At 42.7% G+C, this 26986-nt stretch overlaps 7 protein-coding genes across 10 annotated transcripts; 4 read left to right on the top strand and 3 right to left on the bottom strand.

Annotated features, from left to right (window-relative positions):
- Nucleotides 1–31: 31 nt before the first annotated feature.
- tlg2_1 (Belongs to the syntaxin) lies at nucleotides 32–1224 on the bottom strand (the record flags this gene model as incomplete). Its single annotated transcript, XM_007816712.2, has 3 exons — nucleotides 32–495; nucleotides 554–1107; nucleotides 1202–1224. 3 exons carry the CDS (start codon nucleotides 1222–1224, stop codon nucleotides 32–34), a joined length of 1041 nt encoding a protein of 346 aa, XP_007814903.2.
- Nucleotides 1225–2351: 1127 nt separating this feature from the next.
- Nucleotides 2352–3407, top strand: CMD1_1 (Calmodulin; the record flags this gene model as incomplete). Its single annotated transcript, XM_066119572.1, has 7 exons — nucleotides 2352–2354; nucleotides 2529–2585; nucleotides 2652–2667; nucleotides 2831–2956; nucleotides 3041–3111; nucleotides 3174–3315; nucleotides 3373–3407. The coding sequence occupies 7 exons, from the start codon at nucleotides 2352–2354 to the stop codon at nucleotides 3405–3407; spliced, it is 450 nt and encodes a 149-aa protein (XP_065975367.1).
- Nucleotides 3408–4204: 797 nt separating this feature from the next.
- APL4_1 (clathrin associated protein complex large subunit) lies at nucleotides 4205–7774 on the top strand. Of its 2 annotated transcripts, XM_007816710.2 has the most exons (5): nucleotides 4205–4467; nucleotides 4527–4650; nucleotides 4708–4896; nucleotides 4951–7030; nucleotides 7150–7774. In XM_007816710.2, the coding sequence occupies exons 1-5, from the start codon at nucleotides 4458–4460 to the stop codon at nucleotides 7234–7236; spliced, it is 2490 nt and encodes an 829-aa protein (XP_007814901.2). In that variant the 5' UTR covers nucleotides 4205–4457; the 3' UTR covers nucleotides 7237–7774. The 2 variants fall into 2 exon arrangements, with proteins under 2 accessions (XP_007814901.2, XP_065975366.1); XM_066119571.1 differs by having other exon boundaries at nucleotides 4708–7030.
- Nucleotides 7775–14778: 7004 nt separating this feature from the next.
- J3458_009087 (uncharacterized protein) lies at nucleotides 14779–17656 on the bottom strand. Of its 2 annotated transcripts, XM_007814583.2 has the most exons (2): nucleotides 17446–17656; nucleotides 14779–17369 (listed from the first exon to the last, which is right to left on the bottom strand). In XM_007814583.2, the coding sequence occupies exons 1-2, from the start codon at nucleotides 17530–17532 to the stop codon at nucleotides 16236–16238; spliced, it is 1221 nt and encodes a 406-aa protein (XP_007812774.1). In that variant the 5' UTR covers nucleotides 17533–17656; the 3' UTR covers nucleotides 14779–16235. The 2 variants fall into 2 exon arrangements, with proteins under 2 accessions (XP_007812774.1, XP_065975365.1); XM_066119570.1 differs by having other exon boundaries at nucleotides 16005–17656.
- J3458_009088 (uncharacterized protein) lies at nucleotides 15559–15993 on the top strand (the record flags this gene model as incomplete). The annotated part of the gene is made up of 1 exon (XM_007814582.2): nucleotides 15559–15993. The coding sequence occupies one exon, from the start codon at nucleotides 15559–15561 to the stop codon at nucleotides 15991–15993; it is 435 nt and encodes a 144-aa protein (XP_007812773.2).
- Nucleotides 17657–18568: 912 nt separating the features above from the next.
- srp72_1 (Srp72p) lies at nucleotides 18569–21025 on the top strand (the record flags this gene model as incomplete). Its single annotated transcript, XM_007814584.2, has 3 exons — nucleotides 18569–18623; nucleotides 18705–19740; nucleotides 19825–21025. Exons 2-3 carry the CDS (start codon nucleotides 19001–19003, stop codon nucleotides 21023–21025), a joined length of 1941 nt encoding a protein of 646 aa, XP_007812775.1. The 5' UTR covers nucleotides 18569–18623; nucleotides 18705–19000.
- A 223-nt stretch (nucleotides 21026–21248) lies between these two features.
- J3458_009085 (uncharacterized protein) lies at nucleotides 21249–26232 on the bottom strand. Of its 2 annotated transcripts, XM_007814585.2 has the most exons (3): nucleotides 26036–26232; nucleotides 25532–25969; nucleotides 21249–25466 (listed from the first exon to the last, which is right to left on the bottom strand). In XM_007814585.2, the coding sequence occupies exons 2-3, from the start codon at nucleotides 25884–25886 to the stop codon at nucleotides 21631–21633; spliced, it is 4191 nt and encodes a 1396-aa protein (XP_007812776.2). In that variant the 5' UTR covers nucleotides 25887–25969; nucleotides 26036–26232; the 3' UTR covers nucleotides 21249–21630. The 2 variants fall into 2 exon arrangements, with proteins under 2 accessions (XP_007812776.2, XP_065975364.1); XM_066119569.1 differs by having other exon boundaries at nucleotides 21249–25969; nucleotides 26036–26220.
- Between the last annotated feature and the right edge of the window lie 754 nt (nucleotides 26233–26986).

Raw genomic sequence — 26986 nt, 5'->3', positions numbered from 1 at the left:
ACCGGAACTTTCGACGTAATGCTGGCCAATATCAATCATGTCTCTTTGGCTTTACGAGCAGGAGAATAAATAGTCCCGCAATGATTAGAATGAGGAGAAGGATTATTTTTCTCTTGGTAGTCCTTCTCTGGTAGCCTGAGGCCACTGTCAGTTCCCGGTCAGCCCCTTTGACGTTCTCATTCATTCTCTCCACGTTGTAGTCGATACGGTCGAGCATTGTGCCTTGGTCTATGACCATCGTTTGAAGGTCGCGAAATATATCAGATAGTTCAATAATCCCTTGCGCAATTTCCTCGATCTCGCGCTCTCGCTGAGCTATCGCGGCGTCATTGGAATGTAGGAGTTTCTGTTGCGACGCGGCTTGAAGTGTAGATTGCGAAAAAGACCGGTCGGCGTCTGATTCTTGTAGCGATGAGTCCATATCCGAGACTGCATGCGGCATGAAGGATGAGTCTCCTGGAGTGAAGGTGCCCAGTCCTCCCATGTCTCGAAGTTCTAAAATGTAAACAGTTAGCCGACTATGGAGTCTCTACCCAGGATTCTGCCGGCCTACTCTTTAGATATGCGCTTTGCTTCTTTCTGAAATTAGCGCTCGCTTCCTGAACCCTTGTTGCAAGAGATATCTGAATATTCTTTGCCATCATCTCTTCAGCTTTCGTAAGAGTTCCGGACTCTTTGGACTCGCGAACCATTTGCTCCACGCGCTGGATCCTCCGGTGGCAGTCATGAAAAGCCCCCGTTATTTGTTGGGTCAGCCGTTCAATCTGTGTTTCTTGTGCCTTTTTCGCCTCGTCGTCGTTGAATCCCGGGAGGACATGCTGCTGATGTAGCTTCTCAAGTTTGTGTCCTTTGGTCGCTACGTCGGCCAGCAACTCAGTAATCTCGTCGGAGACATCAGCCCAGCGAGGCGGTAGTAAATCCATCTCAATTACCGCGTCTCCATCGTCGTCGAACCCGCCACTTGAGAGCAGCCCCCTTCGATCTTCAGCAGCATAGCTGCTACTTGAGTACGCAGCAGAGAAGGCGTTGGAGCCTGAGATATTCGAGCCGACATACTTGTTCCGCTGAATCGGATGATGCGCGTACGATTGACGATAGGAAATATAGCTGAATTCAATGCAAGTCAGCAAAATGCAGAGAGTCATGCACGCAAGCTCCTGCCTCCGGGGGTCGAGGCATACTGGACTTGGAGCGCACATACAGATTGGTGCGGTCTCGCCACATGGCGGACGCAGATAGCTTGTTTCTGCGACTTCCGAGACGGAGTAGCCTTCGGAAACTTCACAATGCAGAAAATCAGGGATTGGAAGAGCTGTAACAGTATCCAAGGATAAGACTCTTTTCTGTGTCGTGCTGTATCGTGTCGCAAGTAATGGTGTGCGCGGGTTGGAGGTGAGCTGGCTTGTCGCAAGCCGTGGGACAAGGCAATGACGAGGGGGGTGGCTACGTAAGTAGAACTAGAACTGAAGTGGCACCTGGGGCCAACTGGCATTGGAGCACTGTCACCAGACACTAAAAAGCCTTGACGGCGCCAGGTCGGGTCAACTGGTCTGGTCTGGTCAAGTGCTATGCGCCAGGCACTGGGGATTTACAGCATCCGATGGCCAGTAATGGGCGGATTGGCGGGTTATTTCAGCGCGGTCCTCTAATAGCTCTCCACTGTAACCCCGTAACTGCCAAAGCATCCAGGATTGAATTATCATAATCCCGTCCATGTCTGGTAGACCCCAACACAGTGCGATCACGGGCTTGAACATTGTTCGCCAGTAGACTCGTACCTCGGGGATCGCATTCAGCTACTGAGTTGACGCAGCCTAATATCCGTGCCTGGTGATTCCTGAACATTGAGACGCAGTCCGACGCGGGTGCTCTGGTACATGGTAGGAAGCGGCACCGTCATATGGTTGTGCATACAGTGGCAGAAGATCTCTCAAGCTTGCAACGGTGAAAATTGAATGCTCAAATGTTTCAGATGTTGCATGTAATAATAAGGGCCACAAAATCATCGTCGGCGTCGTGCCTTGATTGATATCCTACTAGATATCTACACCAGAAGGTAAGGCAACTGGCGAATCACACGCACACAAACCGGGCGAATTGGGGCGACAGGGGTCTTGGGCGGCCGTAGGGGCGGTCTTGGGCCATTGATCGCAACGTCAAGATCAAGGCAAGGCATCTATGCCTCACCCCACTCTGCTTTCCTCCTTACGACAACCCCCGAACCAAAGCTGCCCATCCCTGAGTCTGAGCCAAGACCTCGAACTTGCATCTAACCTCGCGCCTTTAACAACTCTTCGCAACTTGCTGCGTCTCCTTCGCCGTATCCCGCTCGCTCTATCCACGTACCTACCATGGTGAGTTAAGCTCAGATTTCCACCACCGTAATCAGTTTTGCGTCCCTGTGCTCTGCAACCCCGCGCTCTTCCTGCGCTCCTGCCTCGCAGTTGGGTGAGGGGCCGGCTTGCTTGTGGGCGGTGGAAGCCGCTGCGTTCAACATCGTCGTCTTAACTAATTCGGTTGCACCACAGGCCGACTCTCTTACCGAGGAGCAGGTCTCCGAGTTCAAGGAGGCATTTTCTCTGTTTGTAAGTTGAAAGACAGATCTACTGCCTCTGTGGGTTAGGCCTTCACCTGCTAATCTGTGCCTTTAGGACAAGGATGGAGATGGTAAGTACCGCCGCTTTTGCACGGCCGGGACGAGTCGCACGAGTCGCAACAAAGTATATAGGGCGCATTGTTCACCGTTCCATTCCCTTGACGTAATTGTCTACTTCTTGTGCTGAGAGAACATCGATCTCGCGACTTCATAGCTGATCGCATCTGTGTTTAGGCCAGATTACCACCAAGGAGCTGGGCACCGTCATGCGTTCCCTGGGCCAAAACCCGTCCGAGTCGGAGTTGCAGGACATGATTAACGAGGTGGATGCTGACAACAACGGCACCATCGACTTTCCTGGTAAGACTCATTCCGAATTTGTTACAGACCAGGGTGATCTCACTCACAGCGACTAACACGCGATGTGCCCCCCTTTAATTGTAGAGTTCCTGACCATGATGGCCCGAAAAATGAAGGACACTGATTCCGAGGAGGAGATCAGAGAGGCATTCAAGGTGATTTAGCCCGCATCTATGCTCTCGTCACAAGTGACTTGCAAAACTCAACTTGAACACAGGTGTTTGACCGTGACAACAATGGGTTTATCTCGGCAGCAGAGCTGCGTCATGTTATGACTTCTATCGGCGAAAAGCTCACCGACGACGAGGTTGACGAGATGATTCGGGAAGCTGATCAGGACGGCGACGGCCGAATTGATTGTATGGAACCATCAAACTAAGCGTTACGAAACGTTCCTCCACTAATCCGCTTGGCAGACAACGAATTTGTCCAGCTTATGATGCAGAAGTAAGAAGTCGTTTTTTTAGAACAAAAAAGTCAAGATGGGTGGTTCTCAATGGTCAGCTTGCTGGCTTATGCTAGAACCCCGATCAGAACGTTCAGACAGCCACCTACATGCCTCAGCTGTTGGCCCATGAACGCGATGGCGCTTTAGAGGGCTGGAACAGGATTTGGTGACTTGCCTCTTCTTCTGTAATGTTGGAGATTCTACTAGTCATCAGGGAATATCAATGGATTGGGAATTGTTATGTTTACAGAGAAGAAGGGTCTATCCTGGGTGTTTTGTCGGTTCTCTATTTTTGTTCGCAACGACCTCCGCCTTTTGCGGTTATCTATTTACCTGGGTGCCTACGTACCTGGATAGGTAGAATGATTGTGTGTTGGTGGAATTAGTACGGAAAGCAATTCACTTATGCCTTGTGAAAAACAAGGCATCCAACATCCAACTTGTCGTTAAATTTCACTTTAGTACCAGACGCAACCTCCAATATTGCATTTGAGCCGTACCTATGTGTCTGAGCGAAAACTGTGACATCCTCGCCGGAGGATTACATAAAGTTATTGCAGATTGTCTCCAGATTGTGCGGGCCGCAATACCTGGGCTAGACACTGAGACGAGCGCGAGGACTATTATTAGCTTCCAGTGGCACCAACTAATAGTAATACTACTACGATGTTTGTGTGTCCATCGGGCCGTTGATTTTCCTCTGTCCCAGTATTACATTCAAGTAAGCCAGTGGCTCTGTGTGGATACCCAATTAGGAGTCTCCTGGCTGAGCAAGCATCGGATGCCCCACGTTTCGACATCTTGCAATCCCAAGACGTCTGTCTGGAGACAGTCTATGCAGCGGTCGTCGTCTGCCACTTAATTCCCGGTTTCTCGAGCTTTCCTTTACATTGGCACTGGACGGAAATAACTGAAAGCCACAGATACCTTGTTGCTATATTCAGAAAGTTGGGGCATCGAAGGGCATAGCGCCTCCTTCCGCGAAACACTTTACTCCTCGACCCTGACCACACCTTGACCGATAATGCTTATGTTGGGCGCCTGCAAATCAAGATGAGCTCGCGTAAGGCCTTCCCTCAGGAGGGGTCTTATTTTCCATTTGATGATTAACTATATTCATAGTAAAGCAATTTATTCGTAATGTTCGTGCGGCAAAGACCATCGCGGATGAGCGCGCGGTGATTCAAAAGGAAAGTGCAGCTATTCGCGCGAGCTTCCGGGAGGAGAGTCATGACCATGGCGTTCGGTAAGCTTTCGTAATACACCTTTTATTCCATTTGATAAGCTAACGGTTTCGGACCAGCCGCAACAACGTTGCCAAATTGCTCTATCTCTTCACGCTCGGCGAACGAACTCATTTTGGCCAGATTGAGTGTCTGAAGCTACTCGCCTCTCCTCGATTCGCGGATAAACGTCTGGGACACCTTGCTACGAGTTTGCTCCTAGATGAGAACCAAGAGGTTTTAACCCTAGTCACAAACTCACTAAAAAAGTATCTCGATTCTCTGCACGTTTGACATCGGGATCAAAGCTAACGAGCTTGTAGTGATCTTGGCCACTCGAATCAATACATCGTCGGACTTGCCCTATGCACTCTAGGCAATATCGCCTCTATTGAAATGTCGAGAGATCTATTTCCCGAAATTGAGAACTTGATATCCACGTCAAACCCTTATATTCGGAGGAAGGCCGCTCTCTGCGCCATGAGAATCTGCCGCAAGGTCCCCGACCTACAAGAACACTTCTTGGATAAAGCCACACATTTGTTAGCGGACAGGAACCATGGCGTCCTTCTCTGTGGCCTGACCCTGGTCACGAGTCTGTGTGAAGCAGACGAAGAAGAAGGAGGTGAAGAAGGCATTGTTGACAAGTTTAGATCGTTTGTTCCGGGTCTGGTCAAGACACTGAAAGGTCTTTCAACCTCCGGCTATGCCCCAGAGCATGATGTTACTGGCATCACGGACCCCTTCCTTCAAGTAAAGCTCCTTCGACTGCTCAGGATTCTTGCCATTGGCGATCCAGAGACAAGCGAACAAATCAATGATATTCTAGCGCAAGTCGCAACCAATACAGACTCATCGAAGAATGTTGGAAATTCTATTCTTTATGAGGCGGTTCGTACAATCCTAGATATCGAAGCAGATTCTGGACTGAGGGTCTTGGGAGTTAATATCCTCGGCAAGTTTCTTGCCAACCGTGACAACAACATCCGTTACGTTGCTCTGAACACCCTAATAAAGGTTGTGGCCATCGAGCCCAATGCCGTTCAAAGACACCGTAACACAATCCTGGAATGTCTAAGGGATCCAGATATTAGCATACGAAGACGTGCTCTTGATCTCAGTTTCACTCTAATAAACGAGAGCAATGTACGAGTCCTGATCAGAGAGCTGCTGGCCTTCTTAGAAGTTGCAGACAACGAATTCAAGCCAACCATGACAAGTCAAATTGGAATTGCGGCGGACAAGTTTGCCCCGAACAAAAGGTGGCATTTCGATACCATGCTTCGGGTGCTGTCATTGGCGGGGAATTACGTCAAAGAACAAATTCTCTCGTCGTTTGTTCGGCTTATAGCAACCACCCCGGAGCTTCAAACGTATGCGGTACAGAAGTTATATGTTAACCTTAAGAAGGATATCACACAGGAAAGCCTGACTCAGGCGGGCGCTTGGTGCGTTGGCGAATATGCCGATGCTCTGCTCAAAGGGGGGCAGTATGACGAGGAAGAACTCGTTCAGGAAGTCAGAGAACACGAAGTGGTAGACTTGTTTACGCTGGTATTAAACAGCAGCTATGCGACACAAGTCTCTACTGAATACATTATTACCGCCCTGATGAAGCTCACCACTCGCTTTTCAGAGGCTTCGCAAGTTGAGAGAATAAGGCGGCTTCTACAAAGTCACCAAACGAGCCTCGATGTCGAAGTACAGCAACGAGCAGTTGAGTACAGCAATTTATTCTCATTTGACCAAATTCGTCGCGGTGTCCTGGAGAAAATGCCTCCGCCACAAATCAAAGAGTCATCTAGAGTTCTTGGTCCAGCGCCTACTAAGAAGGCAAAGGCTACGAATAGGAAATCCAGGGTACTAAAGCCAACAGAGCAGGACCTGCTCGACCTTATGGATGCTCCTGCTCCAACTACCTCGGGGCCAACTCAGACTACAAACTCGGATCTTCTGGCAGACATTCTGGGAGGCAGCGCTTCAACACCGCCCCCGACGTCTACATCGCCGCATGCTCCTCAGCCAGCAAATGTGCCCTCAATTATGGACTTATTCGGGACCGGACCAAATCAGTCAACCAGTCCGTCAGCACAAACCCCTGTGGGCCTGAACTTGATGGGCAATAGCTCTCCTCAGACACAGGCATCTCAGGTTGAGCTAGGACATCCTTGCTACAGCGCCAACGACCTGAGTGTAACCATTCAAGTTCAAAGAAACGCAGAGGGTCTCATCCAAGCTGTGGCGCGTTTCCAGAACCTCTCCGCATCAACGTCACTCTCTCATGTCGGATTGCAAGCTGCCGTTCCCAAATCCCAGAAACTCCAACTTCTCAACATTTCGTCCGCAGAATTATATCCTGGCGCAGATGCCACTCAGTTGATGAGAATATCTGGATGTAAAGGGGTAAGATGGCTCCCCGTGTCTCAGTCTCGTAGCAAACCCCTTTTTCGTTCTTCCACGGTCGTTCTCGCTGTGTCTCAATATATTTCATATGTTTGATTGATTGCTAACGTTTTACCCAGCCACTACGCCTGCGCCTCAGAATCGGCTACGATCATCCCTCTGTCGGGAAAGTCTTGGATCAAGTGAATTGGACTGAGCCTTCGTAGGTCACTAGAGTGAAAAAAGGCAGGTGGCATTTGATGGGGCAACAAAAATCGGACAAAATTACACGATGCTATTAGATACTCTCGGTTCAGAGTGTAGAATCAACCAGAAATTCCTTATAACGATATCACAGCCACATTCCTCTGAAGTAACCTATTCCGGCTGGATGTTTCTAACGGCCAGGCGTCCCTTCAACTAATGAAATTTGTAATATCTTCAAAGACTGGAACTGGTTATCCTTGTAACACCAAAATTCATGCTGATTCGCAGCACCAGGAATAGCTTTCAATGACTCGGGCATGTAAGTAGGCGTTAGCTCCTAAGTACCTACCGAACGAACTTGGTTAAGTATCCACTCCCATACCTCGGTGCCGCAACTCCCGTAGAAGTGACTGTCCAAGTCAGAGACTACCTACCTAGGTACCTAGTAGAAAGGTTGCAGAGTGCAGTACTCTGAAATACACCATCTAAATTATGTACAAATTCTGCAACGTCTTGCACTTTCTTAAGCAGGGTTCCTACAGGACTGATACATTCGCAAGATCGAGATTGCGTATCGGTAATCTGCCACGCTTCAGCAGTTGCTGCAGAGCTATGACGAGCTGTCGCACGGCACAACAAGCCCACTAGCTGTATTAGGTATCTGGCCACGTAATGCGTACGGAAATTAGATAATGCGCATAGCATTCGTGGAGCCGAGCGCCCCTTTTTAAGAGGCGCATATAATTCTCTCTTTTATAGCTTAATTAAGGCTTTTTATTATTATTCTATATGTTATTTAGTAATTAATACCCGCTTTTATATAATAGTTATAAGCTTAAGAGAAATTTAACTCTTATAACTTTTATAAGCGTATTAAGCCTTCTTTATATATGTAATATACTTATTCTTTTATTTTTTAAGCCTATAATAAGTGCCTTAATTAATCTATTAATAATTATAGTATTAATTCTTATCTTAAAGAAGCTACTTTAATTCCTATTAAAATAATAGAAATAGTTTAATCTTTTATACAATTATAATAAAGCTTAAAAGATTTAAAATAATATAAACCTTAATTAAAAAGAGTAAGAAATTAATAGTTTTCTTACGCTTTAATAATTAATAATAAAAAGAATTAATATCTTATTACTTAAATATTAAAAATATAATAAAGGTCTCTCTCTTATTAAGCTATATAAGAGTTTTAATAAGAATTATATTATTAAGTGTAATAACTATTAATATAAAGAGAATTACACGTATATTATACGTACTTAAATCTTTAGTTTAATTAATTTAAGTATTTATAAGACTACTTATATTAACTTAAAGAAGTAAAATTTTTAATTTTATATTAAGGTAACTATTAAAAGCACTTAAAAATTAGCTTACTTTAGCTTAATTAAGCGTGTAAGAGAAGACTTATAAAATCTATTAAGTAAGCTTTAAAGAAGCTTAACGCGTTAATTAAAGTATTAAATAATAGTATCTTAGTTAAAGTAAAGCTTATACTTACGCTTATATTAATAATATTAATAAGATAAAAGGTATTAACGTTATTTATAATTTTCTTAGTGCTATTAAAGCGTAATATAAGTTTAGTTAAGCTAAAATAATACTTAACTTAATTATTATTAATAAAGCTTAAGAAGTTAAAGAAATATAAACGCTTAAAGAGTTTATAAATATATTTAATATTATTATTAACGCTTATAAGACTAATAAGTAAAGTAATAAAAGCGTATTTATTACGTTAAGTAAACACTTAAATTAAAATAATTAAGTAAGAAATAATAATAATAATACTTTAAAAGAAACTAATATTTACCCTTATAAATTTAAGTATTAATAATAAAAAGCTTTTACCTATTAAAGGCTACGTTACGTAATTATTAGAGATAAGAATATAAAGCTTAAAAAGTACCTATTAAAGAAAGAAGTTAATCGTATTAAAAACCGCTATAATAATAAGAAATAAAAGGATTTACACGTGAAAATAATAATAGATAGCTAAGGTAAAGGCTTATAAGTATTAAATAATATTTATTCTACTAGTAGAAGCCTTAATATTATAATTATTAACCTAAAAATAATTTAATTAATTAAATAATACTTTAAAATTTATATTACACTTAAAAAGATTAAATACTCGCTCTCTTTAAGTATATTATTAAATAATTATAGCGCTTTATATCTTACTAATAACGTTAACTTACTTAAGCTAGGCTTATTTAAGAAGATTATAAGCGAATATATAAAGGTAAGTATAATTACTTATTTAATTATTAGAAGAGGTACACTTATACTTAAGAAGATCTTAAATAGTAAATAAGATACTTAAATTAAAGACCTTATTCTTAATAATATAACTATTATTAAGAATTTTTATATTAATATAATCTTAATAAGTAGCTTATAAGTAAAAGGCGCTTAGGTTTATAGTTATAATAATATATTACGCTTTAAAACTATATAAGAAAGCGTAATATTAGCTTTATTACTTAAAAAGTTTAACGTTACCTTTTTAAAATATAAGCCTTTAAATAATTATATTAAAGACTCTTAAGGTAACGTTATAATATTAAGCGCGTTAACTATTATTATAATAAGCGCTTAAGCTTAAAATATATATATATAAAGCTCTTAATACTAGAGATTAAGTAAAGACCCTTTAAAGCTAAGAGAAGATATACTAGAACTTTAATATTTATAAGTAGGTTATCTTAGTTAAGCTACGTTAAAGAAGCTTTATTTATATGCTAAAAACGTGTAAATAAAAGAAATTAAACGTAAGAACTATAAAATCTACGCTTAAGTTACTATATAATAAGTTATATTTAAGTGCCTAAGAGAACACGTATTATTAAGGCTCTTTTAGCGGGTATATTAAAACCTTTAGAACTATTAACCTAGTTATAATAGTATAAATTAGCTTTTAGTATTTAAAGATAAATATACTAAGATAATATAAGTATATTTACTTTTAAATAAAGCTTAAAAAACCGTTTTTAACGCGTTATTTTACTTTAAGCGCTAGGTTATAAGGTAATTTAAGCTTTTTATATGTAAATTTATATAGAATAATAAAGGTATAATAATTAGGTAAGTAAGGGATTTAATATTTTAAAGCTAGGCACGTATATAAGGTATTAAGCTTAAAAACTTATTATTATACACGTATAAATTAAATGGTAGTATTAAGTAAGTAGGTTAAATAATTATAAAACGCTTAAATAAAATGCTTATAAGCGTATAACTATCTATAAACCTATAGTTAAAAAGTATATAAGCTATAATATACCTATATAATATAAGCTTAAGCTAGCTTATAAGCTAAAAAACCCTAATAAAAACCTTTAAGGCTTAGTTTTATAATAATACTCGCTTATTAATAAGGGAATATACGATAAATCTAAGGCCTAATTAAAACGGAGTTTACGTATATAGCTACCACGTATATTTGCTTAAGAGAGATTATAAGGTAAGTTAAAATAAACGGTACTATAAAATAAGCTTTAAAGGCTATATAAGTTATCTTATTAGGTACTTTACATTTAATATTTATTAAATATAAATTTCTTAGCTTAATAAGGTAATAATAACTAAGAATATAATATTTAATAAGTTAATCTTTTATAATTTACGTATTAAAAGCGTAAAAGAGCTTTTAATAGTAAAGTTAAAGGCTTAATTTTAAGCTTTTTAAGTTAATAATAAGCTAAATAATAAGCTAAACTTACTATTAGCTCTTATAAAAGAAAACTCTATTAAAATTAAGCTTATTACGCTTTTTAACTTAAGGGTAAAAGCTTAATTAATCATTTAAGATAAAGAATTAAGTAAATAAGAGCTAAAAACGCGTATAAAACTTTAAATACTACGTTAAACGCTAGATTATACGATTAATATTAGTTTAATTAATATAGCTATTAGGCTTAAGTAATTAACTAATATATTAAAAGCTTAAATAAGTATAAAGTTAATACTTTCTTAAATAAAAGAAACGGTTTAATTTAAGGATAAGGCTTATATAATTAATCTATTAGGTAATAATTAAAGTAAGTAAAGATTTTTAATAATAAAAGCTTATTAAGTAAATAATAAATTAATTACTCGCTTAATTACGTAATTAAAAGCCTTAATTATAATAGAATTATTTATTATTAATAACTTAAAATTAAAGAGCTTATAAAATATAAGAGTAACGCGTAAAAGCGTAAAGCTAGCTAGTAAAAAGTATTAAAATTAAAGTACCTTACGTAAAAAGCGTTTTAACGTGTATTTAATTAAGTGTTTATAAAAGTAGCTATAATAGAATATTTTATCTAATTAATAGAATATAAAGTTAAATGCTATATAAAGCTTTATAATAATATTTATAGTAATAAATACGTATTATAATAGGTTAAATAAAGCTAATATTAATTAATAGCTTAAGTTAATAAATATTTATTAATCTTAATTAATTAAGCTACTTAAATCTTAAAGAGAGATATTAAATTACCTATTAAAAGCTTAATAGAAGAAAGTAATAATAGTATAGGTTATAGTATTACGTAAAAGAGGTACCTAAAAAGAAATTAAGCGTATAAATACTAGATTTAAGCTATTACCTTTAAAATAGGTGTATACTTATAAATTTAATAAGAAGAGCTTTCTAATAAAGTGTAAAGCTTATATTTACGTGCGTAAAGACTTATAGAAACGCTTAATAATTAAATAAACCTATATAATAACGCTTATAACGTATACTTTTTAAATTATAATAGCACTAGCTACTAGGTATAATATAAAGATAAGGTAATATAACGTTAATAATACCTTCTTATATATAACGCGTAATAAGTATATAATTCTAATAACTTATAAGCTTTTTAATAGTTTTAAGATATTAGGGAAATACATAAAGTTACTTAAGGCCTTATATAAGCTTAAAGACTCACTTAACCTATAGTTTAAAGAGCTAAGCTTAACTCTTAAGAAAGCTAGGCTTATTTTAAGTAAGAAAGAGTCTTATATCTTTTATAATAAAGCTTAAAACGTTTACTTAATTTTCTTTATAAATAATATAATAAGTACTTATTATAAAATAAAAAAAGTAAGGAAAGTAATAAATTATATAATTAAATACTTAAAGTAAGTATATAATTTAAATGAAAAGAGTAAATTAAGCTTCTTTTTAGGTATATAAATTATTAAGAATTAAAAAAATCATAAAATATACCTTAATTATAAAGCTTATATTAATAAAATAAGTGAAAAGTTTAAATAAGTATAAAAAGGTACTTTTCCCGCTATATTAATCCCTATAATAAAGCTTATTACACGTGTTAAAGAGGTAATTAAGCTTAAAATTAAGATATACTAAGAAAAAGTTAGCTTTATACTATATATGATAATTATAATACGGTTAAATGTAATCTACGTGGCTTTTAAGCTTTTATAATTCCTAATAAACCTAGGTCTTAAGTAATAAAAGGTAATAGATTAAGCTATTAAATATTTAGCTATTATAAGTAAAGTTACCCTTTATTATAAAGGTATAAGGGAAATTTAAGCGTTAAAAGTTATAAGTAATACTTTATATACTAATAATATAAGTATATAAAAGTTATTATAAGGCTATATTATAATGTTATTTAAAGGGCCTATTATTTAAAAAGCTACGCGTTAAAGTATTATAATTATATTTATAATTAAGGTAAAACTACTTACTTTATAGTAAATAATAAAGGAAATTATAGCTTTAAAGCGCTTTTTTTAGGATATTAAATTTAACCTTTAAAAGAAATATAATATTAAATGCGATAATTAATAGACTATTCGTTTTATACTTAATTTAAGCGAGCGAATTAACACGTATTTACGTTATATTAATATTTATAATATATAATTAAAGTAAAAATACGAAAAGAAAAGCTTTAAAGTTACGTATTTACTAATAGTTAAAATACCTATAAATAGATTTATAAAGGTATTAAATAGATAGCGTTTTAAATACTTTAAAGGCTTACTTAATTTAATAGACTTATATAGCTAAAAAAAGATCTTATAGCTTTATAATTACGCGAATAAGAGTATAATTAAAGGGGGGTATTAAGTATATTTACCCCTTAAATATATAAGCGTTTACCCCTTTTAAGTAAAGCGCGCTTAAAAGGTAAACACGATTTTATAAGGTAATATTAAAACGTTAAAACTTTAAATACTAGTAGGTAAAAGTAAGCTATGACTTATATTAAAATATACACGTAAGAAAATAATAAAAGTAAAGCTTACTTCTTTATAATTAAGTTTATAACCTAATTTAATAAGGCTTTTACTTAAGTTTTCTTACTTTTCTTAGCTATAAATAAGCCTTTAATAGTATTATTAACCTTAATACTAGTTATAAACCCTTTATATATAAAGCTTTACTTTATAAGAAGATTAAATTATAATTAAAGTGCCTAATAATACCTATTATATATTTAAGGCTTAAATAGTTAAAATTAAGTAAGAGATTATAAATAATAAAGCGTAAAGATAAGAGAAGCTTACCTTATTATTTACGTTTAACGTTAATAGTATTTGCTTAATAATAGAAATTAATATAGCGTAATTATATATAGAATTAGTAATTAAATAACTAAAGAAAAGAGAAATAAGCTTATTAAGAATAATAAGGGTAATTACCTGTCTTATATAAGTAGTATTATTTAAAGTAACTTTTAATTACTTTATAATAGTAACCTTTATTACCTTTACCTATAATAGTAGCTTAAATATAGCCTTTATAAGGAATATTATAAAGTATATTTAGCTTTAAAAACGTAGTTTAAATAATTAACGTATATAAGATAATAGTTTAAAGCTTTTAAGCTTAGCTTACCTATTATCTCTTTACTAGTTTAACACCTAGTAAAGAGTAATACTACTTTAAAGATAAAGAGAGCTATAAATTATTTACCTTATTATTAAAGGTTTTAATACTATTAAATTAATCCTTAAAAGTTATCTTAATATTAAGATAAAGAAGGTTCTTAAAGATATTTTATTAGGTATTCTTAATGAGTTTTTAATTAAATTTAAGGCCTAATATAATTATAATAATTAAAATATAAGCTTATAATTATATAAAGGTAATTATAAAAGAAAGGAAAAAAAGCTTATAATACTCTTAAGAGATACGTATAAATATAAAGAGTAATTAGCTAATAAGCGTATAAAGCTTACCTTTAATTTACTTTATTAATACGAGGCTAAAATAATAATATAATTAAAAAGGGGATAGTATAATAAATCACGTAAATATTATAAAGAGTAAACTAGAGGTATTAATAGGCGTGTAAGAGCTTTAATTAAGTGCTTAGCTAAGCGTAAGCTTATTAGCTTAAAGGCTTATAATAGCTTTAAACGTAGCTTTAATTAAGGGGTGTATTACACGATATAATAAGCTTATTAGCTATATTAAGTATTTAGCTACGTAATACGTACGAAAATTAAATAATACGTATAATATTCGTAGAGTTAAGCGCCCCTTTTTAAGGGGCGTATATAATTCTCTCTTTTATAGCTTAATTAAGGCTTTTTATTATTATTTTATATGTTATCTAGTAACTAATACCCGCTTTCATGTGACACGAGCAAATTAAGCCACCTCGACCGAACCGCCGAGGAACCAAGAGAAGCTGTTTGTGATGGCCCCTGCAAATGACTAGCCATTTCTCTATTCTCAGTTTAATACTTTCCTTCCGTATTCATTGTTTTTTACGGCTTTCAAGCCATTGCCGGTGTCATATTGATCGAGGCTAACAGATGGCACCTCATCCGGCGTCCAGGAATTACATTCTGTGAAGTTAAGCCATATTGATAATGTCAATGAACGGGTCAGGCTCTTACGGCTGGAGCTTCGCAATGGTCCCGTAAAGGCAAGTATCACTCCAGCTACCTCGATCAGGACGGTCAGGGAAGCAATATATATCGACTTGCAACCCTTGGGAGTTCTCGCTGTCATCATGACTGACTTGATTATTGTCGGCGCGCAATAGTTCTTGCCTGGCCAGTGGCTAGATACGTATGTCCCTGGAATCTCCAGGGCAGGTGGCTTTACTATCACTTGCGCCCCTTCATCAGCAGCCTCGTGCGATGGTCTGGTTGCGCCCTATCTCGAGCTCGCCATTCAGCAGTCTCCGGAGAATGCGGTCGCGGCATGGCTATGGCAGCCAGCGGAGAATATTATCGGCTCAAATTTGCATGTCCGCATCGGGGGCAGCTTTGTTTTCCCTCCCCCTTCTCGTCCTCAGTTGGAGAATATTGAGAGGATTGTTTTCGTGGCAGGTGGCGTAGGCATCAACCCCCTTATGAGCATGTTAAGCTATATCGGTGAGACGGATGGCTTTTCCAAGCCTGACGTATCCGTCTTCTATGCGAGCAAGTTGCCGGACCGGGGAGGCTTGGAGAGCATCTTGTTTGTGCAGCGTGTAGCGGCCTTATTCGCAGATGGCCGGGTCAAGGGAAAGTTCAAGATGTACTTGACGGGCAGCCCCGAAAGCCTTCAGCGCTTCAAGAGATGCCGCAAAGCTCATCGTGTCATAGACAAACTCGTTGAAGTTCAAGAGGGCAGATTATCGGCGGCTGATTTGTGCCCAGATCCGACGAATGGGGACCGGTCTTCGAGCATGTTTTACATTTGCGGTCCTCCAACCATGACAGATTCCATGTTTACGTCTCTGACTTCTGGTAATCCAGGATTGAGCATATCGCCAGCACAAATCATGACGGAGAGGTGGTGGTAGGCGGTGACTACATCTGATGACAAAGGATCAAAAGTATCATTCAACTCCAACCATGGTATCATATTGCGTCATGGCATATTGGTCATAGCCAATTCTAGTTAGTCATCTCCATTTGTCTGTCTCATCAATGCCGTGATTGCCTTTGAACGCCAGGCTTTTCCTCCTCCCGAGAGTCAAATATTCTTTCCAACCACACCGTTTCGTTCCCAGACCCTGCCACGAAATTCCTCTTCTATTGCTTGTTAGGAGAAGAGGTCCTCGGCCCTTTGTCTTCGCTTTGAACGCGCTGGATCCAGCAGCTCCTTGCCTGCATTGCTTGCGCCCAGCTTGTCGGGGAACAGCTCCCGAGCACTCGTGGCAGCAGCTCCTTTTATGGAAAACCCAGCCCTGTCGTCAGCTCTCTGGTTGGCCAGACCTCGAATGTTAATAGAGTTGCCGGATTGGGCGTCAGAGATGTCGACGATCTTGGGAAGATCCTGGTCTTCTAGCCTCGCAGAGCCAATGGAATCTTCAAGTTGATCCAGTTGGCCACCTCGTCCACTAGCTCTGGTTGGGAATAATTCTTTGCTGCTATTATCGGCAACTATACGATTTTTGATGGATCTGGCCTGGGCTCTATTTCTGTGCGAGGATCCGTCCATGTCATCCATCTGGGCATCCCCGTCGCGGTCTCGTCGGGGGGAAGCCGACCTGTCGCGCCTGGTAGATTTTTTCATGAATAGCTCTTTTCCACGGTTCTCCTCGGCGTACGATCTCAAATTGGCCGCTGGGGCCGAGTCTCGTTGCGAGCGACTCGAGCGAGGAATGTCATCATACATGCTAGCCTCGAACGTCTCGACATCATCGTCCGAGTCGCGTCTTCGCCGGCCAGCGCTTCTGCGATAATCGTCGTCTCTCTCTCTGTACCTTGGCCTGTTTTCTTTGTATCTCCGGCGCCGTTCTTCGGGATCATGTTCCGGGTGTAGGAGATAGTATCTGCTGCGCAGTGCGGCTCCAGCCTGTTTCTTGTCGGTAGTGACAGCGAAGCGAACATGTAGTGAAATTTCTGGCTTTCCATCAAACGACTTCGCCGGCAGAGTCTCTCCTGGCGGCAAAACTGTCACGTCGACTACCTCAATAGCGCTCAACGCCATGATGGCATCTCGGGCTGTAAGCTCGTTGACAAACACCAGGTTTGCCGAACTATCGTCAATCCACTCAATCTTGTCCACTGGCCCAAAATGACTCTTGATGTATGCTTTTATATCGTCCGTATGTAAGGTATCGACACCTCGAATATGAAGCTTATTGGGAATCAGAGTTTTGCGTTCGTTCTCATCCTGGTTGGCAGATTCGTCCTCCACCAGCTCTCCGGGCTCCTGAGGTTCGGCCGTTCCCTAAAGTGTTGTTAACTCAGGCACAGAAAAATGGTGGCGGGTGGGCTAGAGAAAAAGAAAAGGATGCATATAATACCAAAATATCATCTGCCAGTGGCAGTTCCTCTGCTGGCAGGTCTTGCGTGACCTGCGCAGCGTCTCCCATCTCAATGTCGAAATCCATTGTAAGAAAAAACGATGCAAAAATTTTCCTAATCAGAGAGACAAGTAACTGGACAATGCTCTCGATTTGGTTCAATCCAGTAAGATGCCAGGGAGGTGGTATGCACAGGCGCAGGTATAGCGACGCTGCCTGCAGTGAGAGTGGTGTCCGGTGCAGGCCTTGTGCAGATCTGGTGCAGAATAAGTTGCGGCACAGGGGCAGATGCGGCGTGGGGCCCGGTGGGTTTCAGCGTGTTGACACGCCATGCACGAGAGTCAATCCATTAGTATCGATGGATGGCTAGCTGGCACTAACGTATCAGCACATCTGCATACCTTAGGTACCTAGGCAAAGCACCAAGAGGGTTACTCTACTACTTACGCCTTTTCAAATCTTGATATACCTCCCTACTTGCTTGACCATGGTGGGAGGCTCCCAATTGAGTGGGAATGGCAACATTGAAACGACATGGGCCATCACTCGCTCCCGGGTAGATGACTCCCATCATATACAGAAGGGCGGCCCATAGCTTCCATCCGCCAAGCCTTGGACATGGAGATGCCTTATTTGAAAAGGGCCATGGGATACTCTACGTAGCTTCTGTCACTTCAACTGGTTCTACCGAGATAACTGTGAGGATGGCTGTGTACATGCTAAAGTTGAGGGCCATGGAATAACGTTATTGTCTTCCCGGCTAGAGAGACAACCCAAGTGTGATACATGGCGTTTGGGACAATATACGTAACAAAGTTTTCGCAGAGGGAAGTAACTCCTCCTTGCTGATCGTTGACAGCCCTCTGGATAACCCCATGTCTTTCGGTGGTACCATGACCAATTGAAATTGCTCCTAGTACTCCGTACAGCGTCATGTTTATTAAAAATTTTTTGTTTGTGTCTGGAGCAGTGATTTTCTAGCTCTGTTCTTGGGGGGCAATGGTGTTGGCTGTCCTTGAACCGGAGCAAACGGCTCCATCTTGAGCACTGGCGGCCGGGGGAGTTATTTGAGTCTCTGAGTCCTTGAATTCTCGAGTCTGGTGGTTTCAACCACTGCAATAGGGACAGCTAATAACTAATATGCGCAGTTCGATGTCGGGAGTACCTCCCACTACTAGGTAACTTACCTGCCCCACATCCTGCCCAAAGACTCGAAAGCCCCGTGGCACCCAAAATTCAATTTAATAACTACTACCTAGACTAGACTTGATATTATCCATCTCCAGCTGTGCCAGCAGCGCGACCAGTCTACCGTCGACCTCACTTCGTTTCGCAGCCTCGACCGCTGAAGAGGCATCCTCCCCGCCCGCAGGGTGTCCTTCTTTGAAGCCACGGGTCGTGCTATTGAGAGAATCACACCTGGCATAGAGGACTTTCCTTCCGCCTTTGCAACGTGCCGCTCAAACCCTCAACCCTCGTCATCTGCACCAGCTCCCAATCCTTTGGTCAGCCGACGCCTTGTCTGTCTCGGGGAAATGCCTCCGCTGCCATAATCATGCCTCAAGACCCCGCCACTACCCTCAGCGCCTTGCTGCGCGGAGCCACCATAGACGACCACGATGAAATTCTCAAAGCTGCCAATGCGGCCCTCAAGGCCGACAAAACCGACGAGCTGGCACAGCACACGAGAATTGTCGCTCTGTTGAAGCTGGACAGATTTAGCGATGCTTGTCGGGCAATATCCGAGAGTGGGATCAAGCTGGAAGCCAATTGTGTGCTCGAGAGGGCATATGCTCTTTACAAGTTGGGAAAACTAGACGACGCAACCAGTGTCCTTGCATCCGTGGGCATTCAGAAACGAAGCCTTAGTCATCTTGCGGCTCAAGTTGCATACCGTGCCGAGAACTTTGATGAGGCACTGTCCATATATAATCGACTTCTCGCCTCTGATCCCAATGAAGAGGCCAATGATCTTAGCATCAACATCCAGGCAGCACTGGCTCAAGCCCAGTGGAAAGATATCTCCACATCTTTTGTCTCGGATCCAGAAAAAACTATGGAGGCCTTTGAGCTGTGTTACAATGCTGCATGCGCAAATATCGCCAGAGGATCGTTGCAACTGGCACTGAAACTTCTGCAGCGAGCCCTTGCCCTCTGTGATGCTTCTGATGAGCTGACAGACGAAGATAAAGAAGAAGAGCGCAAGCCCATTCTTGCTCAGCAGGCTTTAGTTTTGGCCAAGATGGGAGATCTTGACCGTGCTAGGGATATATACTCTTCCATAGATATCCCTGCGTAAGTAATTGTGACTAAGTTTGCAATTGTGGGAGTCTGCCAAATTAGACAGGTATGCTAACTGACCTTGCTCGCAAAATATAGGGAATGCGACCCCGATTTCAAGATAATCACCCAGAACAACTGCTGGGCGCTGGAGAAGAAGCCCGAGAATCCCTTCTTGGTCGAACGCGAGGTAGCGTCTTGGATGTCGGCAAGCAGCAAGGCTAAATTATTCAAGTTTCAGTCTGATGTTCTCGCCCGGAATGCGTCTGTCGTTGATTTGCGTGCACACAAAGTCAACGGTGTTAAAGAGAGGGTGAAAAAGGCGACGACAAAGGACCAAATGCCATCCTGCAATGCCGATTTAAACGGCATGTCCGTCATTGGAGCTGCCGCAGAGACGCAAGGTTTAGCCCGCAGGGATGCTCTGCGATCACTCCTTAGTCTTTCCAAAGCAAGGCCCAACGATACGGGGCTTGTCTTGACCATAGTGCAGCTTCACTTGGAGCGGAAGAACCTCGGTGCCGCCCTACACACTCTGACGTCGTTTTTCTCGCGACTGGAACAGTCCGCGGATGAACAATCCCAATGTGTCCGTTTCAGCCCCGGGCTGGTAGCTCTCGCAGTAGCGTTGAAGAAGACCCAGAAACGGGAGACGTCAGCCAAGGCCGAGCTTGTGAAGGCTGCCGAGTTCTGGCGCGACCGTCCAACCAGTCCGGTTGTTTCCCTCCTCGAAGAGGCTGGCATTGCACTTGCGTCCTCGTCTAGCCGCAATGAATTGAACCTGGCACGGGTTGCATTTACAAAGCTACAGAGTGAAAAGCAAACATCACCTATTACTTCTGCTGGGCTGGTAGCAGCAGTAGCTGCTTCTGATGCTAGTGCGGTGGAACGACATATTGCGCAACTTCCTTCCGTGGAAAGCCTTGTCAGCGGCATTGACGTAGAAGGTCTCATAAACTCTGGAGTGGCTTCTACCATCGAAGCTTCAGCAGGAAGCAAGAAGAGGCGGTCCCCCACCGCTCCAAGGAGCGAGCGCCCAAGCCAGAGAAGAAAGAGGATAAGGCTGCCGAAGAACTTTGTTGAGGGTCAAACCCCTGATCCTGAAAGATGGCTTCCACTGCGTGATAGGTCAACATATCGGCCAAAGGGAAAGAAGGGACGGAAGAAAGTTGCCGAGTCTACGCAGGGTGGTGTGGTAAAGGAGGAGGAAACCCTGGGTCTTGTGGGCGGTGGCGGTGTTAAGGTAGAAAAGGCGTCGGTGTCAAGCTCATCCAAGAAGAAGAAGAAGGGTAAGAAATAAGTCTGATGGTGGCTGTGAAGCCTAACTGTAGGGTCCTAAGGAGTCCGGGATGGGAGACTACGACCTGGCCGGATAGTACATCAATACAGAGGCTATCGAGGCATTATTTGCAATACTGCACAACTCTCAGTGAGCCTTAGAAGTCATGCTACAATGATACAAGCTGATCACTACCACGGAGCGAAATGGACATGTTTTCAAATCATGCGCCCTCCTTCCGTAGCGTAGATGTGTGCTCAGTCTCTCTACCTGACGTCCGAGGATATTGTCCGTGCCGTCAAATTCTATAGATGCAAACACATTGCAATATCCTCGCCGCAGTTGTGAGGCTGTCTCCAGTACGTTCTGTCTGGATGAAATCATTGCGGACCATTGTTCCCAGTACAGAAGGAACCAGCAAGAACACACGATCACAAGTGCAAATGCCATGTTACGGTTGTATGAGAAGCGCTGCTTATTATTGCCTTTTGTCATACCCTGAATTCTCCCAGTCGCTCCCTTGATTGTTTTGCAGAGCTTGCGAAATCCCAACGCTAGTATAAACACTCACATGTAAATTGCAGCTAATCATCTCCTCTTCTAATCGAAGTCAGAAAGTCTCTCAATTAGACACTCACAGCCTGTATCGGCTGAGTTGCTAGGGTCTCAGGCTCAAGTCGTGTGCCTTCGTCGTTACCACACGACTCGTCACTCTCACAAACTTCTCCGTCCAACTCCTTGTCCTCGGTCACGCTTTCACTCACTTGTGAACATGCCCCTGCCTCCAGGTCCTCTAGCCGCGTTCCTGATACTATTTGGGGTGATTTTCTGCCGTCGCGGATGCTAGGGCTGACTTCACTTTCACCATCCGATGAGATTGCAAGTCTTCCACCGGAAGCGCTCCTAGCTGCTTGTGCTGATGAATATTTCCTGTGAAGATCTCTAAAGCTACGAGCGGTGGCAGTGCTTGTACTAGCTACCGAGTTCCTCCTGCTACTTGTGCCGTTCGACTCGGATGGGGTTTCGAGTGCGGAGTGGAAGTCGTCATCAGGGCTGTCGTTGCCCAGCAAAGGGGTAGCTAGCTGGTCTTGCTGGTCTTGATGCAATGACTCGTGCTGTTTCCGTGACATCATCTTGTCTTCTTGAGACAATGTCTGCAGCTCTGTGCCCAGATTGATCACCGAGGCTTTTTTACCGTGAACAACAAAGCTACCAGTTCCACGGGACAGCGTCGTTTCCCGGGTCCCATCATCCACGGAACCAACAGCTGGTGGGCCTGTGTCTCTGCCCCTCTTGCTGCGATGATGTGAAAGGTGACCTGCACTCTCCCTTAGAGTTCGCTGCAAGCTTCTTCTAATCTTGCTTCTTTCTAATTTGTCTCGATCTGTCGTAACTGAGTACTCGGTGCCTTCTGTAACTGTAGACATAGGTGTCCTTTCTAAAGAGCCACGTCTTGATTTTGCCTCCCACAGCCCGGCTTGCTTCAAGAAGTCCCGTTCGTCGGCATCCACATCATCTTGGCCAGTATCAGACGTTCTAGACGAACCGGCGACGTCCTCATCCTGAGAAGCTTTGGCATGAAGTGTTGGGGTTAAAGGCTGTGCTGCAGCTGCGGCAATGCTTGAGATAGATCCATGCCTCATACTTTTCGCGTCAGATTTCGGATGCCAGGGCTCCTTACCGGCAGATTGTGGAGGCGTCTGGGGGACGCTCGTTTTGGTCGGAGAGTCGATGTCTTTGCCGGTACTGGCGGTACTCGGAATCTGAGATAATGAGTTTTCTGTGGGCGTATGAGGTTTTTTCTCGTCAACAATTTGACGTTTAGACTTTGACTCCAACCGAGTCAAAGAGGGCTGTGGCGTGGATAAAACACTCTGTGAATTTGACTGCAAAGCAGACTGTAGCAACGGGACTTCGTCATCTGCAAGATCTTGAACGAGAATATCTCGGTGACATTTTTCCCGCCAAATCTCCATACGAGTCCACCTCAGCTGCGCAGACATGCGGGCTGCGGCAAGCAAGAGCTGCTCCCTTGTTCGTGGCTGGATTGGTGCCAGAATCTGGAGGTGCCTTGCATTCCTCAACTGTTCCTCCAACAGTTTCTGAGCTTCTTCAACTTTCTTATCAGCCTCGCAAATCTTTTGTTGCATGCCATCGCGTCTTGCTGTCTGTATATCTTCGACCATTTTATGATCAATGTAGCCCCGTGCGATTGAAACAGGACCAGTGGGAGTTTGTATTAGTTGCGTCGCGTCAGAGCTGTCCAAGCGACGCATGCCCCGGCGACCTTGACCATCAAAGTTGGCTCCCACCACACCACGCATCCGAATTCCCGATGTCCTAAACGCAGCAGCATAGTTGAGCTTGGCCAGCCAGTCATTGCGTTCTTCCTCGCTGTCTGCCAAGAGCACCTCATCTAAGCCACCTTGTCGAACATATAAGAATGCGTTTTTATGTTTCTTGTATGTAGTGTCGACGAGCGCCACAGCGGCATGTGTAGACATCAAAGCATCTGGTTTGAACTCTTCAAGCGGAGGTTTGAATATAATTGGTATACCATCATGCCCACCTTTGAGATGGCCCTCATATTGATGAATTAGATTCTTCACCCAGCTTGTATTTCGGAAAAAATACAATTGGGCTCCGGTCAAAATCGCGCCCCATTCCTGCCACGGTGAACGTGTCTTCCTCTTTTTGGCATCCTTCCGCCACAATAACCCAACTTTGGTGACTTTGATGTCCACTATTCCCGGATGAGCATCATTGGGGTTTGTGGCCGTCTTTTCCGACATGAATGCATCTGGTCGTGATCTGGGTGACACGATCTGGAGGACCCCGGTTTTAAAAAAGGTGTTTTGCAGGTCCTTCAGATTGAAGGAAGGTGCAGTCCCTAAATAATTATAATGATCATCCAAGTGCATAGCCTCCTTCAGATTTGGCCGCAGAGCATCTAGATTGCCGTCAATAATGAGCGTGTAAGGGTCAATGGGCTCCTTTGCAGCGCGCTTTGCCGGGTCAGCGCCATTCCCAGAAAGCAATTTCTTTTTGGACTTGTTGTTTTGCATGCGGTCGTTCGTCAAGTCCAGGTCATCCTCAACGTGAATGAAAGGAGTGTACGATATATTGTCGTAGAAGCATTCAAGGACATCATCAAATATACCCTCTCCTCGCGTGTTCTTTAAATAATCCGACTTTTGCATCTTGTGCTTGTTATTCTTATTGAATACATCCGTGTGTAATATAAGGAGTGAGAATGCTATAAAGTAAGCTTGGTCTGGAGATGAATAGATACCAGGATTGCATTCGTGATAGCGGTTAGCAAACGCCTGCAAGCATCGATCAATTTGCTGAGTTTCCTTGGGTAGCTCGGCCTCCATCAGCAACTTTCTAATAGCCATATCCATCGGATCCCCGAAGAAACTAAAGCTTCGCATGTAACTTCGGAGCACGGCAACAGAAAATGGATCAGCTCCCTTTGACAAGGCAGATGCAATGACCCCTCGGCTTACCACACCTTCCAGACGAGCCAGGTACTTCGCAGGGGACTCATTGCCTTGGCGTTCTGGCAGGATGACCGAATCTCTTGGCAATTGCAACGAGTTACTCTTGGATGTTATTGAGCCAGGGGTGGCTGGTGTCAGTGTTCCTTGACGACTGAGTTCAGAGTTTTGTCTGATCCGACCAAGCCCAAACAGGTCGCCGAAGCTTTTACGGCCAATAGATGTCGATGTACGGGTAGTTGGAGGTGACAGATGTTCATCGGTCGAGTCTCTACCCATTGAACTCATGGTAGAGGACCGACCTCTGAGTAGATTTGTTCGTGTAGGGGATGATTGACCGGAGCGCTGCCCACCTCCCCGGACGAACAATGCTGAAGCAGCAGAGCTCTGTGTTATATGGATTTCATCTCCATCACCGTTGGAAGCTCGAGGAGTCGCGGCGCTCTGCGATGACGCTGGGCGAGGAGTGACGCCTGTGCCAAGAGAAGCTGACGATAGATTCTCGCCCTTCCCTCTATTCTTTTGCTGGAGATGAGCTAGAGGAAACAAAGGTTCTGGAGGCTTCTTGGATTTGCGGAGTTTGAAAAATGGCGTGCTAGAGGGAGGTTTCTTGGGGGTTGTGGTTGGACTTGAACGGGAGACGTGGTCGCTGGAGCTGGCATCGGATCTGGAAGATTCTGATTGGCGATTGTCTAATGCATTGAGGGAGGCATTATTGGGCAATGCTGTCGCCTGAGTTGATGGCCGATGATATGCTAGCTCATCCGACGCCCGGCTGGACGTATGATCTCGACCATCGGCCAAGTGGTTTCCCCTGTGGATGGTGTCTAAGGAGGCATCACGTCTACCGCTCCTGGTAATATCATTGGACCGGCGAAACTTTGCGGCCAAATTCATACGTGACGCCACTTTTTTGGGGCCCGCGATATCGTTGGTAGGGGCAGTTGTAATGATGGCAGGTGCTAAGACACTTTTGTTAGAAGCAATTGACTCTACGGGGTGCGTAGTACGCTCGGCCAGGACGTACGCCGTGGAACAGGAGGCGGTGCTTCAGCCTGTTGCTTGGCTCTTAAAGATAACTGAGAATCGGAGGCGTTTCGATATCGCAGGATGGAAAACGGGCGGCGTTTGTTTTGTCGTTCAGACTCGGACGTGGGTGGCTCCCGACTATGCTCGGGCGGCTCGGATTGGTGAGTTTCCGGCTGAGACAATGAGTAAGAGTCTCCCGCAACGACGGGCTGTGCTGCTGATGAGGAAGAGGGTGCGGTTTCATAATCGTCGTTGTCGCCATCATCGTCGGACGGCCGAGGAACGTTGAAGGTTGCATGGCGTCGGATATCCGTCTCACTAGCCATATTACCTCGCCGACGAAGGAAAGGCATCGCGACAGTCGACTCGCATGTTACTCTGCGACGCTAGGCCGCTCGAGTGTGAGGCTGGCCTGGAAGGCCTTGAACTATTGGCACTGTTGACATTGGGATAACCGCCAGAAAGAGTTGGACTCGTACGGGGATCTTCCGTCGCGGCTTACCTTGGGAGGAGGAACCAACTCTCCTCAACCTAGGAATCTAGTTGAAGCCCATTTGCGTCAGCTTGTCGCTATTTTAAACACGGCTCCTGAGGCAGATTCGATCAGTCCATGGGCGTGGCGTCGTGAAGCGAATGGATGGTGATAGTTTTGGGAGAATGGCTGTCGACGCAATTCTTCAAGGCTCATTGATGATGGTTGTGGCGTAAAACCAGAACAGTTTACGTTGTGGCTTCCAAGCAAGGGGCTACATGTCAAAAATGGAATTAGAGGCTCAGCTCTCCAAAGTCGGTTAGCACTAGTACTAGCTATAAGTTAGGTACCCAGGTACGGAGTACGGAGTACCTGGGCTCCTACATGGCTGTCTGCACGAGCCAGCCAACATTGAACGTGTGAATCTTCTGCCAGCTGCCAAAGCCTCAAGAACACGGCCCGTGATACAAATCTCGACGATTTCCAACGCTTCATTCTGGCCGATCATTCTGCTGATGACACGGTGCGACCACTCTTTTCTGTGCTGGCTGAAGTGACATCTGGGCGTCTGTACGCCTTGCCTCGATCTACTTACTGCCGAGATACTTGAGAAACTATCCATAGGCATTTAGGTAAATCTCTCACCGTCATGGGCGCGGATGGATTTCATCGGTACGGAGCTCCGAGGCAGGGATCGGTTTGACTACTCCGTACTTTTGTTTGGTTTCGCCGATGTGACGCGTGGCAATTCATCTGCAGCCAGATAGATACCTACTTAAGTAGGTACCTTAGTAATGCAGGAGGCAGTGTACCAAAGACCAGGTGGGCATGTTCCTCGAGAGAGCACTCGACTAGCGATGGGGAAGAAGGGTCCTTGACTTGTACGACGGTGTTCATCATGAATCAGTCGGTCCCGAAGATTTCCGTTCGATAACAGGTGGTCAAGGGGTTCGGCAGAACAAGCTCGGAGCTTCGAAGCTT

The sequence above is a fragment of the Metarhizium acridum genome, assembly GCF_019434415.1.
Source record: "Metarhizium acridum strain ARSEF 324 chromosome Unknown scaffold_141, whole genome shotgun sequence".
In the NCBI taxonomy this organism is placed as follows: domain Eukaryota; kingdom Fungi; phylum Ascomycota; class Sordariomycetes; order Hypocreales; family Clavicipitaceae; genus Metarhizium; species Metarhizium acridum.
Note: the sequence above shows the minus strand (reverse complement) of the source record. Positions and strands in the feature narration are given on the sequence as shown.

What these genes read in the sequence shown, in the direction of transcription:
- APL4_1 (XM_007816710.2), top strand. An exon ending in GTCACAAACTCACTAAAAAA is followed by an intron (nt 4,897 to 4,950) that starts GTATCTCGATTC and finishes ACGAGCTTGTAG; the next exon opens with TGATCTTGGCCACTCGAATC. An exon ending in GAATATCTGGATGTAAAGGG is followed by an intron (nt 7,031 to 7,149) that starts GTAAGATGGCTC and finishes CGTTTTACCCAG; the next exon opens with CCACTACGCCTGCGCCTCAG.
- J3458_009087 (XM_007814583.2), bottom strand. Translation starts at nt 17,532, where the DNA reads ATGGATTTCGACATTGAGATGGGAGACGCTGCGCAGGTCACGCAAGAC. An exon ending in CACTGGCAGATGATATTTTG is followed by an intron (nt 17,370 to 17,445) that starts GTATTATATGCA and finishes ACAACACTTTAG; the next exon opens with GGAACGGCCGAACCTCAGGA.
- J3458_009085 (XM_007814585.2), bottom strand. Translation starts at nt 25,886, where the DNA reads ATGCCTTTCCTTCGTCGGCGAGGTAATATGGCTAGTGAGACGGATATC. An exon ending in ACCGCCTCCTGTTCCACGGC is followed by an intron (nt 25,467 to 25,531) that starts GTACGTCCTGGC and finishes AAAGTGTCTTAG; the next exon opens with CACCTGCCATCATTACAACT.